This window comes from Callospermophilus lateralis, chromosome 1 (genome assembly GCF_048772815.1).
Source record: "Callospermophilus lateralis isolate mCalLat2 chromosome 1, mCalLat2.hap1, whole genome shotgun sequence".
In the NCBI taxonomy this organism is placed as follows: domain Eukaryota; kingdom Metazoa; phylum Chordata; class Mammalia; order Rodentia; family Sciuridae; genus Callospermophilus; species Callospermophilus lateralis.
This window is the reverse complement of record NC_135305.1, coordinates 104934531-104946901: the sequence shown is the minus strand read 5'-3', so window position 1 is coordinate 104946901 and position 12371 is coordinate 104934531. Positions and strand designations below refer to the sequence as shown.

The 12371-nt window shown below is 42.8% G+C and overlaps 1 protein-coding gene across 5 annotated transcripts in view; it reads left to right on the top strand.

The window, feature by feature from the left end:
- Nucleotides 1–12371, top strand: part of Ddc (dopa decarboxylase) — a 76201-nt gene that overhangs the window by 36173 nt on the left and 27657 nt on the right. For all 5 annotated transcript variants that reach the window (XM_076864642.1, XM_076864622.1, XM_076864652.1 and 2 more), the window contains 2 exons: nucleotides 6137–6231; nucleotides 10726–10793. In XM_076864642.1, the coding sequence (XP_076720757.1) occupies nucleotides 6137–6231; nucleotides 10726–10793 (163 nt within the window). The remainder of the gene's footprint in view (nucleotides 1–6136; nucleotides 6232–10725; nucleotides 10794–12371) is intronic.

The following is a 12371-nucleotide window of genomic DNA, read 5'->3' as shown; positions in this document are numbered from 1 at the left end:
TTCTTCAACATCTTAAAGCAACTATCATTATATGAGCGTTCATTATATATATGTGACATCTATATTGCTCACGCTTACATTTTTGAGTTTTGTGACATATTTTTTAGCATTACCCCCACCCCCCGCCATTTTAACATTACAATCATGTACTATATAACATTTCTATTGGGAACAGACCACGTATAGGATGGTATATGCCACATAGCCTTGGTGTGCAGCAGCCTGGACCATCTATGTTTGTGTAAGGACTCCTTGATATTCTCACAGTGACAAAATCACCTAATGACCAACTTATTTCTCAGGGCCTAGCCCATCATTCAACAACACATGGCTGTGCTGAATGTACTTAAGCAGATTGCTTAAAGTAATTTAGCAAATCAATAGGTTGAAACTGGATTTCTCCAAAGAATACTCTGTGATTCACATGATGTGCTGACTCACGCCTACCTCTTCCTCCCTTCAAGCACTTTGGATTTCTCATGGAGACTATGATTCTGCTTCCCAAGGCACAACATGAATAAGTGGCTGTGTTTGTAAAGTTTCAACTTCAATGGGAGACTCTGGAAACTCCACAGGCCTTGGAGCTCTTTCTAAGGATGGGAAAACTCTCTGTGGGCACCAAGGAGACACTGGTCCATGAAACTCTCCCTTTCTTTGTCCCTCGGATATAAACATTCCAGGTAGAGCTGCCTCAAAGTCAGGCTCTCAGGCTGAGCATGGTGTCGTACACCTATAATCCTGGGGCTCAGGAGGCTGAAGCAGGAGGACTGCAAATTCAAACTCAGCCTCATCAACTTAACACGCCCCTAAGTAACCCAGTGAGACTCTGTCTCAAAATAAGAAAATAAAAAAGGCTGGGGGATGTGGCTCAGTGGTTATTGAACCTCTGGGTTCAATCCCTGGTACCAAAATTAAATAAATAAATAAATAAATAAAAGAACAAAAAATGTCAGACTCTCAGACTATCAAGCCTATGGCTTGTGCCAAGCAACATGCCACTTGCTTGGCACTAGGCCCAATTCTCGGTCTGCATACATCAAGTACGTTTCTCATATCTCCTAACCCAGGTTGCTCCTGTGGTCTGTTCTCAGGAGTGGATCCTCCTCCCCAGGGCTACTGTCTGGGGAAAGTGGGTGCTTTAGGTACTCTGCAGTGATGGTGGGAGACCATGGCCCTGGCCACAGAGAAGCTGTGGTCCATCCAGCCCAGGCCTGCCCCTTACAGCTGTGTGCCTTAAACTCTGAATTTCATTTTCCATATTTCAAAATTGGAGGGAAAATCATCAGTTGTCATTGGAAAAAAAAATTTCCTTCACAGGATTGTTCCGAGGACGAGCTGATGCAGGGGGACAATGTGTTAAAGGTGGACAGTATTGCTTGTGCTATAGGGAATGCAATGCTAGTTACGTACTCTGGGAAGTGGGGTGGGTACACACTTTCCGGTTCATCCAGGATTTTGCTCCACCCTGTTATCAGCTATGGCTGAAGGCAGCCAAACACAACCAGGTGGAGAAGAAGAGACAGAACTAACTGGCCGGCACAGGGTTTCCGTGTAGCATTGGCCTCCTTAACTGCAAACCTTCACCGGCTCAGCCAAGCAACTCGAAGTCCTCTGACTCAGATGTCAGGTTAAGAACTGAATGTCCTGGCCAAAAGCTGGCTGATGTAATTCCCTAGGGCTATCAAATTTAAAGGGCCAAGGTCTTCTGTGGCTGCTGCCCCCTGAGCCGAGTGCTGTCCACCAGTGGAAGCAGGTGATGATAACCAGCAGGTGACATCTGCCATTTGTGATGACCCAGTGATTGCATCTCCACGGTTCTGCTGTCCTGGAGCTGCCTCTGCTTTGCAGGGTCTAGAGGCTATGGGTAGAGCTTGGCCTTTGTTTGTGTTTAGTTGAAGCCCAGAGGTTTCTTCTGGGTTATGCTTGGGGAGCTGGTTAGACATATATTTTTGTGGTGCTAGAGATTGAACCCCCCGCCTCATTCATGCCAGGCAAGAGTTCTACCACTGAGCCATGTTCCTAGGTCTCTTGTCAGTTCTCATAGGGCCTTGAGCATACTCTGCCTGCTTGGCTGACCTTTGGTCTCCAGTTCCTCTTGGAAGCCCAGCTAATACCTTTAGTTTTGTACTTGAAGATGAAATTACTAACTTTGGGTTGGTATTGCCTTAGCAATTCAGACAGTACCTTTTTAACCTAATTTTCCTCATCTAATACCTCTCATTTGACTATCCTCAAAGAGTTAGCATTCTTCAAACCCAAGCTGCCTTTTCTGAGACCCTGAGCTGACCTCACCTTAGAGTATGATTAAAATAATCTATTAAAACAATTCAAGGAAGTTTCTCAACCACCATCATTTGACAAAGAAACAAAGCAGAAGATGATTGTCCTCAAATTTCTGTCTTAGGAAAGACAGTTTCTTTTTAGTCACTTGGAAAATGATTTCCCAAAAAAAGTGGTCGCTACTAGTTCCCTTGGACGAGGTAGTTGCCCAGGAAGGTTCTAGTGAAAAAAAAAATGATGAGATACAACAAGAAGATAGATGATGACCGTTAGAAGCCAGGTGTGCAAGTGTGGAAGCTGAGACTGAGACGTGGCTGAACAGGTGAGGTGGTCTCAGAGAATGAGGAGGGAGAACAGTATAGGGGAGGCAGCCAAAACTCTGTCCTGAGGGTCAGGATGGCTGGGAGGAGAGCATGAAGCTGGAGGGGCAGCCTGGCCTTGTAAGAAAACAGGTGCCTGTAGCAGGAGGCTGTGGAGGTAGCCCCTGTCCTCTCTACCCAGGTGGCCTTGCTCCAGGGCTAGGTGTATGACCCATGCAACTCCCCTAGCTCTGGCTGTGGATCCTCTGTGTCCACCCTGTGTCCACCCAGCTCCTAGATGGGCACACATATGTGGGAAGGAACTGTGTGTGTCAACCAATCACGTACAAGGTGCACATGACAGAGGTGGCATCAACCAGGCTTTTCTTCCCCAGGCACAAGAGAAGCCCACATGGGAAGAACTTACAAGGCGTGTCTATGAGTTCCCTTCTGTTGGAATTTTGGGTCAACACAATCTTAAAGGGTGGTCCCTAAGACCACCTTGCTCTGACTGCCCTCACCGATTCCGAGTTCAAAGCTTCCCCACCAATTCCTTCAGGTTTGATCATCTGCTAAAAGACTAACAGTATTCAGTAAAAGCTATGCTCCTGGTTATGGTTTATGGCAGGGATTAAAATCAGCCAAGGAGGAGACACACAGGTCGGAGACCAGGAGTATGCGAACATGGAGCTTCTGGTGATCCTCTTCCATGGAGTCATGAGGGCATGGACTCTCTCGGTCACAGTGTCTAACCATATGCATAGAGAAGGGAGGTTTTTCTAGCATGCAAATTCATCAGACTCCTTTCTGTTGGATTTACTTTTATTCTTTTTTAAATATATTTTTGTGGTGCTAGAGATTGAACCCCCGGCCTCATTCATGCCAGGCAAGAGTTCTACCACTGAGCCATGTTCCTAGGTCTCTTGTCAGTTCTCATAGGGCCTTGAGCATACTCTGCCTGCTTGGCTGACCTTTGGTCTCCCGTTCCTCTTGGAAGCCCAGCTAATACCTTTAGTAATCAATTTCTCAAAAGGTCAGAACTGATATGGCATAGTCCAATGCCCCCATCATAAATCATATTGCGATTGTCTGAGGCCAAAGGCCCAGGCCAAAAAAGGAACTTGTATCAAGCAGGACATTCTTGTATTAAGCAGTGGTCCATCTCCCAGGAGCCAAGGGCAAAGGCTAGGTGTTTGGGTGGTAAGTTACATCTTTATTGCATATCTTTTATCTGGTGCCCCCTTCCCTTCTCTCACCAGTTCTCTTGGTCTTTTCTTACCCATCACCCCCTCCCCAGGTGTCTGATTCATTCTGGAGTGGCTTGGGTGCTGACATCCTTCTTGGTCCCATCCTGGGGTTCGGGACCTTATCTCCCCTCTGGACATTCTGGAGGAGATGCTGTGAACTGAGGGGTTGTGGGACTGAGTGCCTTTCTTTCTCTTCACTATTCTTCTGTGTTACCCACCTATGCCTACGGATGGTGGCTATGGGAGGAAGAACAAGGAGTGAGAAAGAAAGAGAAGCTCCTTGACTCCATCTGGATCCTGTCCCTTTCTCCTCCCATCCTGTGTCTGGTGTGTTCATCCATCTTCCTGTTCAGTCTCAGAGTCTCGCTCTGCCTCCTGCCTTCATCCAACAGTCCTGAACTGAACACAAACATTGACATCTATCAAATTCTACCAGAGGGCCTCAGAGAGTAAAGGAGATTCCATCACTAAAAGTCTGTGTGTGGGCCGAGCAGCTCCCATGGGAAGATCAAAATTGCCTGTAGTCCATCTGGACTGCTTAACAAAATACCTTAGACCAGGTGGCTTATAAACAACAGAAACTTGTTACTCATATTCCTGGTGGCTAAAATTTCAAGATCAATGCTCTGGCAGATTCTGTGTCTGCTGAGAACCCATTTCCTGGTTCACAAATGGTGCCATCTGTGTGTCTTTACATGATGGCAGGCATGGGGCTCTCTGGGGTCTCTTTAATGAGAATGCTAATCCCATATTTAGAGGTTCACTCTGATGAGCTAACTACCTCCCAAGGGCCCCACTCCTAACACCGTCTCCTCTGGGGTTAGGATTTCAACATAGAGTTTGGGAGGAACACAAGCATTCAGACCATAGCATGCTTTGAAATTCTGTGCCCTCTCTTATAAAGCAATGTGAAGTTTCTGTTGACCCCACACAATCTGAGCTATATCTGTCCTGGTCATCCTGACGTCATCTCCTGAATGACTCTTCAGGAAGAAGCCCCATATTATGCTAGGGCTTTGTCTCCTGCCTCATGCACATGGGGTCATGTGACCACCAGTTGGGTCTGATTGTTGGAGAGGTGATGAACCCAGACATCTTGGCCAATAAGCCTTCCTTCAGGCCATTCAGGTCACCCTCTGCACAACCGTCTTTGGCTATGGTGCCCTGACGTGTGCCCTTACAACACATTTGATCTTGATCCAACTGAGAGTTTTAATCCTGAAGATCAAACCGAGTCAAAGATTTAAGATGTCTTTTGTATCTTTTATCAGCAGAGTTCAGAGTGACTTATCTCTCCTCAAAGTACACTGGTTTATGAGCATCATATATGGAAAAGTGAAGGGTGGCTCTGCCGATCAGCAGAGACTCTGACATCTGGCACCCTCATCTGTACAGGGCACAGCTTCCTCCCACCCGCTCCACAATTCTCACCTATCTTGTGATTAACTGGTGCCTGGGATGAAGGAAAGACTAGTCATGGAAAAATGCATTTATTTCTCACCAGCCTTGTGCTGAGGGTTGTGATAGACATGCTGTGAAGATTACTTAATTTATCGCTCAGAGTTATAGGTACAACTTGGATGTCCATTTTGCCTTTGAGGAGAATGGACCTTGGAGGAAGCAGACAAAATCATAAAGCTCCTGAGCAATTGGAGCAGGAGCTGAACCCAGATATGTCCAAATTTGGGGAGCATCCCTGTGCATGAGGCTCTCTCACTCCCCACAAAAGCATGGCCCCTGCTTCCAGGCTCTTCTGGTATGATTGGAAAACAGAAATCCACTTCATGATTAAAGATTGTGTAAGATGACTAACTTCATGGTGGTGACGGAGTGGGGCAGAGCGTGTGGATCGTGTGTCGGACCTTTCCTCAGAGGATGTCGTGAGAACTTGAGAATAGGTTGGCAAAGAGGATAGGGGAGGAAATTCTGGGTGGATGAGATGAGGGAGGTCTCTAAAGGGTGGTGTCCCTGGAAGACAGTGAAAGGGTGAGAAAGGGAGGCAGAGGTCGCGCTTCCTGGCTCCTAAGCACTGTACTGAGCAGTGAGGGTTTGGCAATGGATTCTGTCTCCCTTACTTTCCAATCACTCACTGAGCAGCTGGCGTGTGTCCAGGGCCAACGGCACACACCTCTGCTCTCAGCTTCACTACTTCTAAGGACAGGGGCCCTTTGTGGATCCATTCATTAATTCCACAAATACTATGGATGAGCTATATTTACAAGAGGGATCCTGGGCAGGACAAGGTCATCTATCCGACTACACGTGGACAGGGTGACCATGTAAGAACTCAACAATTGTTTCTGGCTTCAGGCAAGAAGGAGGACATGTGGCTGCACATTGATGCTGCATACGCAGGCAGTGCCTTCATCTGCCCTGAGTTCCGGCATCTTCTGAACGGAGTGGAGGTGGGTGAGATTTTTGCTGTGTAATAAGGTGAATTTTCTTTTTGTTTATTTGTTTTACATGTGTGTGAGGTGCTGGCAATCAAACCCAGAGCCTTACACATGCTGGATAACACTATACCACTGAGCTATGCCTCCCAGACCAAGTTTTTTTTGTTTTGTTTTGTTTTTTTTAAGCACAATGTTTATCCTTTATGAAGATCTGACGCTCAATTTCTCACTGTTGTGGTTTGTTTCAGCAAGTCATTTTCCAATCAATTCCACTGATTATTGGAAATTATGCTTCCTCAGGCTAAGGGCTGAGAACTTTCTCCAGTCCTACAAGTCATACAGCCTGTCTTTTTGAGCTCCTCTGGATTTTGACAGCTATTTTTCAGTCTACGACATCCTGGGCAGAGTTATGCTTAATAGGTTACATTTAACTTACAAAATTATGGGAGAATATTTAGGAACAAAATAAAAATTTAATGCATTTTATTCACAAGATAATTTAAAGTCCCAACCTGGAATCATCTACAATCTGGCTCAGTTTGTTATTCACATTCTACTCCTACATCTGAGCATGATGGTTACTTTAACCAACATCAGCAGCTACCAAACCTTTTAAAGTACCCATGCACCCTTCCGGAAATTATAAAATGTGGCTCATAAAGCCAAGTAAAATACCTGCTTCACTTGAGAAATAGCAATCAAAATTATTGATCAGTTCTCTGCTTTTCCAGAGAACTATGGAACATGAAGTGGTACAGACTTGCACCTGTGGATGTGCTGACGTGTTATTTTAGACTCGTCCTTGAAACAGCTCACAGGGTACAAAGCCTTCCTCCCCAGAAAGCAATGAAGGGTTCTAAGAAGCTGCTGTTGGAAATGTGTCCAGGGAAGGAGATACTGAATCAGGGGAGTCGTAGTATTGACCAGGAAATAATTGCTTTCTGCTTATGGGTGGAAGGCTTGGTGAGCTCTCCCCCTGCATGTGATCAGGATGAATGGTGCAGGTTTTTCCATTAGAATCCCTGGTTTTGTTTCCAGAATTGCAGGTTCTGCTTCTTGTAGCTCAACCAAAGTTGAGAGGGCAGAGGTTGATGAAGGAAAACAAGTTTATTCAAAACTGGCGCTGGGGAAGATAGAAGAAACCTCTTCTGTTTCGAATCTCCATTTTTCGAGGGCTCAAAGGCATGAACAGCTTTTATGAGAGGAATGGGATACAGTGGACAAGATAGGAAGTATGCATATGTAGATTTAATTGAGCAGCTAGCCAAATAATATGTTAGGATTTATGATTCTAGGAGTTAGAGTTAGGATTCCAGCTTTTCTTTTCCTTTTTTTTTTTAATTTTTATTTCAGGAATTAAACCCAGGGGCACTCAGCCACTGAGCCACATGGCCAGCCCCCACCCTTTAAAATATTATTTTATTTAGAGGCAGGTTCTTGCTAAGTTGCTTAGGGCCTTGCTACGTTACTGAAGCCGGCTTTGAACTCAAAATTCTCCTGCTACAGCTCCCCAAGCCTCTGGGATTATAGACGTATACCACAGTGCCTCTCTGATTCCAGTGTTTCAACCTTTGATGGTACCCACCAAGATTTGGGGGCCAGTTCCTCAGTTTCCATCCTCAGTTTAAGGAATTTCAGCCACCAAAAAAAAAAAAAAATTAATCAGGATACTGGGGAGACTGGGACTCTGTTACAGTTTTGATCATTTAGAACTAGCTGTGCACCCTTGGGCAAGTTAGGTATTCTCCCTATGTCTCATAAAATGTATTTCATAATGATGCTTCTTTTATGGGGTTGTCATAACGAGTAGATGAGTCAATCACATTTAAAAGGCTTAAGAACAGTCTGGCACACAGGAAGTACTGAGCATGCATTAGATGGTTTTATTATTTTTCACCATTGCTTGTAGAATTTTCCTTAAAACCTCTCTCTGCTTGCATGTCGGGGTCAGGCCTACCAATCAATTTTCTAATTACTGTTTGAATTCTCATCGTGCTGTAAAACCAGAAAAGTGAATGTCTGAGGTATAGAATATAAAAGCCCCATCTTTGAAGAGAATAATCCCCTTATTACTAATGAATAAAGTGTCATTCTTGTTTATATCTCATCATATTTATTCATTCACCAATTGCTTATCAAGTGCTTCATACATGCTAGGGCTTAGAGGGATCCCTGAGGATAAATGAAGCTTCCAGAAACATATGTAAGTCCTGGAGTGGGAGTTAGCTTGCAAGATGTTCTCATAATGTGATGGGAATACCAGCCCCTCTATAGTTCATTGCTGATAGCTAGTTTTGTGGATGCTTAGTGCCAGACAATGAAGAATAAATTTCTGTATAGATTGAGCACTCCTAATCTAAAAATCCAGACTCCAAGATCTGAAGCTTTTTGATCTCTGACACGACATCACAAATGGAAATTTTCACACTGTGAAACTTTGCTTCACACACAAAACTTTTAAAATATTGTATAAAATTACCTTCAGGCTATGTGTATAAAGCGTATCTTGAAACATATTTGAATTTCATATTTGGACTTGGGTCCCTTCACCAAGCTCTCTCATTATGTATATGCAAATATTCAGAAATGCAAGAAATCCGAAATCAGAAACACTCGTGGTCCCAAGCATTTTGGATAAAGGATACTCAACCTGTGCCATGCAAATACCTTTAATTATGGAGATAATACTCATTGCTTGAAAAGACTGTCCCTGGACAGCTTCAGGGAAGTTCTTCTTGAATTTATGTGCTTCTCTCCAGAGCAGGGCCTGGGCCAGAAGCTCCCATCTAACTCCAGGTGTCAGGTTTGGGAGTTTCATGATCTTTTCCTATCCCTGCTTTTCTTTTGCCCATGGATTGACAACTTGAGGTTTTTTCCTTTCATAGAAGGGTGCCTAGCAGTCAGACCACCTCCGAGATGAGCACTCCCGCCAGATCCTATCGACAGCAGACAGTGTTTCGTGCCCAACAAGGAGTCATTTCAATTTTTCCTCCATTATTGTTCTGGACTCTCTCCTCGCCTGGCTGAGGGCTTTGCTGCTCAGTGGGTCAGATAAGCGAGCTGCAATATCCTGTGGTGGCCCTACCCTTGGAGATAAGAGCCTTTCTCTCTGTCAGCGGGAGGAAAATATCACTGTTGGGTAATGAAAGAAGTTTAAACAGATCAGCCTCAGAGGAGGGAACTAATAAAATTCCTAGCAAACAAAGCTCCTCTTTAACCTTTTGTTTCCTTTTATCAACAAATGAAACTTGCTGTAATTTCCTGTCTCTTTCTCAAAATTACTTTTTTTGAAACCTGGAAGGAAATGAATATGTACCTCCAGAGTAGGTCGATGTGGAAGGTTGCCATCTGCTGACCAAATGTCTCCCTGCTGATGCTGACCTGGCCTCTTCAATCTTAGCTGCCTCCTCAGTGCCCATCCCAGGAACCAAATAGAGAAGAGGGGTCAAGGCTTGGACAGATTGAGAATTTTTTCCCGTTAGAAGATGGGACCAGACTGGCTGCGCAATGGCACCTCCCTCTATTTCTGCTTCACTGTCTTTAGACATGTGTCCAAATCCCCTGCATTTCTGATGAACTTAGTTCCTATTTATCAATCAGATGGTAAACCAGAGGGTGTATTTTGAAAAATTGAAGAAAGTCTCATGTATGGCAGCTCAGTGAGGATGAACAGTGCCCTCCGCAGCCACTCGAGGTAGTTGAAATCTCTCATTTTCTCCTTGGAAATATGGTGGATGAAGCTGCTGCTTGGTTGTTTGTAGCTGCTACACATGATCTTCCAGCCATGGAACCTATAACTTTTAGGAATACAATAAACTTGGATATTGTTTTTAAGAATAGAGAAAAATACTTAAGTAAAGGGGAAGAGTTGTAATCTTACGGCATGTTGGCAAAGGAACTAATCAGTTTCATGAAAAAAAATGAGTTTCTAATTACTATAAATTAGTTATGAAATTTTCACTTTCTCCTGGTTCATGATGATACATATAATCTAAGAACTCTGCTTGCTACATCATGGAGTTGAAATAACTGTGGACATAAAAATATTTCATGAGCACAGTAAGTACAATTTCTAGACATAGTACTTGTGAATTGAATATTCCAAATATCCTAGTACCTTGAAATACAATAAAGATACATTTTTTAAAAATGTATTTTTAGTTGTAGATGGATACAATGCCTTTATTCTATTTATTTATCTTTATGTGGTTCTGAAGATTGAACCCAGTGCCTCCCATGTACAGGATAAGTGTTCTACCACTGAGCTACAATTCCAGCCCAAAATATGGAAAATTTTGATGTGACTTTAGACTATGTAAAATCTGAAAGTGCTTTCATTTGGAATATAAACTCTATTTATTTTGATTCCCTGTAGTATATTTTAACTGTACTTTTTTTATCCTTTGAAAAATGTAAACTTTTAAAAAATGTAAACTTTTAAAGGTCTTGTTTTATACTGAAACATCTATAACTAGTTTACTTTTTATTGTTCTTATTCTTTGACAGTTTGCAGATTCATTTAATTTTAATCCCCACAAGTGGCTTTTGGTGAATTTTGACTGCTCCGCCATGTGGTAAGTTCCCTTTCACTGGACACCAGTTACAGGCACCCCCTGCTCTGCAGAGATGATAGCCCACCTGAGGGAAATCTGGCAGAGAAGGATGAGACAGCTGAGGGGGCGCACCTAGTCGCTCAGTTCACTGCTGCTTTCGTTTCTGAACCATTGATGGAGTTCTTACTAAATCTAACCCTGGCTGTAAACTTTCATCTAGAACATGTTGCAACATATTGGCATGAGAAAAGAGAAGGCAAAGAGAGACAGTCTGAAATATGGTTGATGTAGCAGAAGAGAAAACAAATCCAAGGAAATTTCATTGCATACATTTAATTAGATTGCTTCTGCATTTTAAATCTTGGATTCATCATCATTCTTGGTCTGATGCTAAGTTTAAGCAATCCAAGTCTAAATGCTTGGAAGCATTTGCTAAGAGAAAACAAGAGCAATTCTGTGCTCTGAAATAAATTTCCCTGGAAATTCTTAATAACAGTGCCACATCACTTTGGTTTTATTTAGAAGTAGAAAAAGAACTCAAAAATTAAAGTGAGTGATATTGTCCTACAATAGATAGTGTTTAAAGAAATAATGATGACTAGAAGTGGCACTAGATAAAACACAGAAACTTGTTCTTACAATTTTTTTTAGAGTAAAAAATTGATTTATCAATCATAGGACCAAGGGGTCTTGCATGAATTTTGTACAGTATGCAAGATGGCAAATTTTCAGCACTTCCAGTTATGCTTTGCTTTGGAAAATTGTTCAGTATGTAATCAAATGAATGATTTTTTTAACCTTAAAAAGATGAGGAATATAGCTCTCACACAATCAAACTCATGTCAGGTCTCTCATTTAAACAAATGAATAGTTTATTCTTTTACTGGTTTATCTAAAAGCAAACCTCATTTACAATTCTTTTGTTCACATCAAATTCTTTGTGTCACAGTCTTTCCCCCCAAACTTTTGATATGTGATTTTTAAAAACTAATTGGCACATGGGCATTTCAGATTTAGTTTTGTCTGAAACACTAATCAGGATTTGTAAAATCTTCAGCTCTTTTGAATGTGAGTGCTCTTTTGTACTCGTGTGGATGTGTTCTTCCATTTTATTGAAAGTAGAGCACAGCGGTGATCCCTCATACAGTGTGTCAAAAATCTCTTTTGTCAAGTTTAATTTTAGTAGAAATTAATTTTTTGGGGGGGGCGCTGAGATATTTGGTCCATTAGAAAGCTGGTAAGGAACTAGAGTTTTGAGAACTCTATCAGAGAGCCAACAGGGGCTCACTCACTAGAACAGGTACAGGGAGCATCCTTAGATGAGAGGGAGGCTTCCAGAAGAATAAGACCCAAAACCATTCTGAGCTGGGTGTCATGGAGCACACCTGTAATCCCACTTACTTGGGAGGTTGAGGCAGGAGGATTATAAGATCAAAGCCAGCATGGGCAACTTAGCAAAACAAAATAATAATAACTTTTTAAAGGATAGGGATGCAGCTTAGAGATAGAGCACTTGCTTAGCATGTGTGAGACCAGGATTCAATTCCCAGCACTGAAGAAAAACAAATCCTGCCAGGAGTTGCTGCGTGAGGGCTGTTG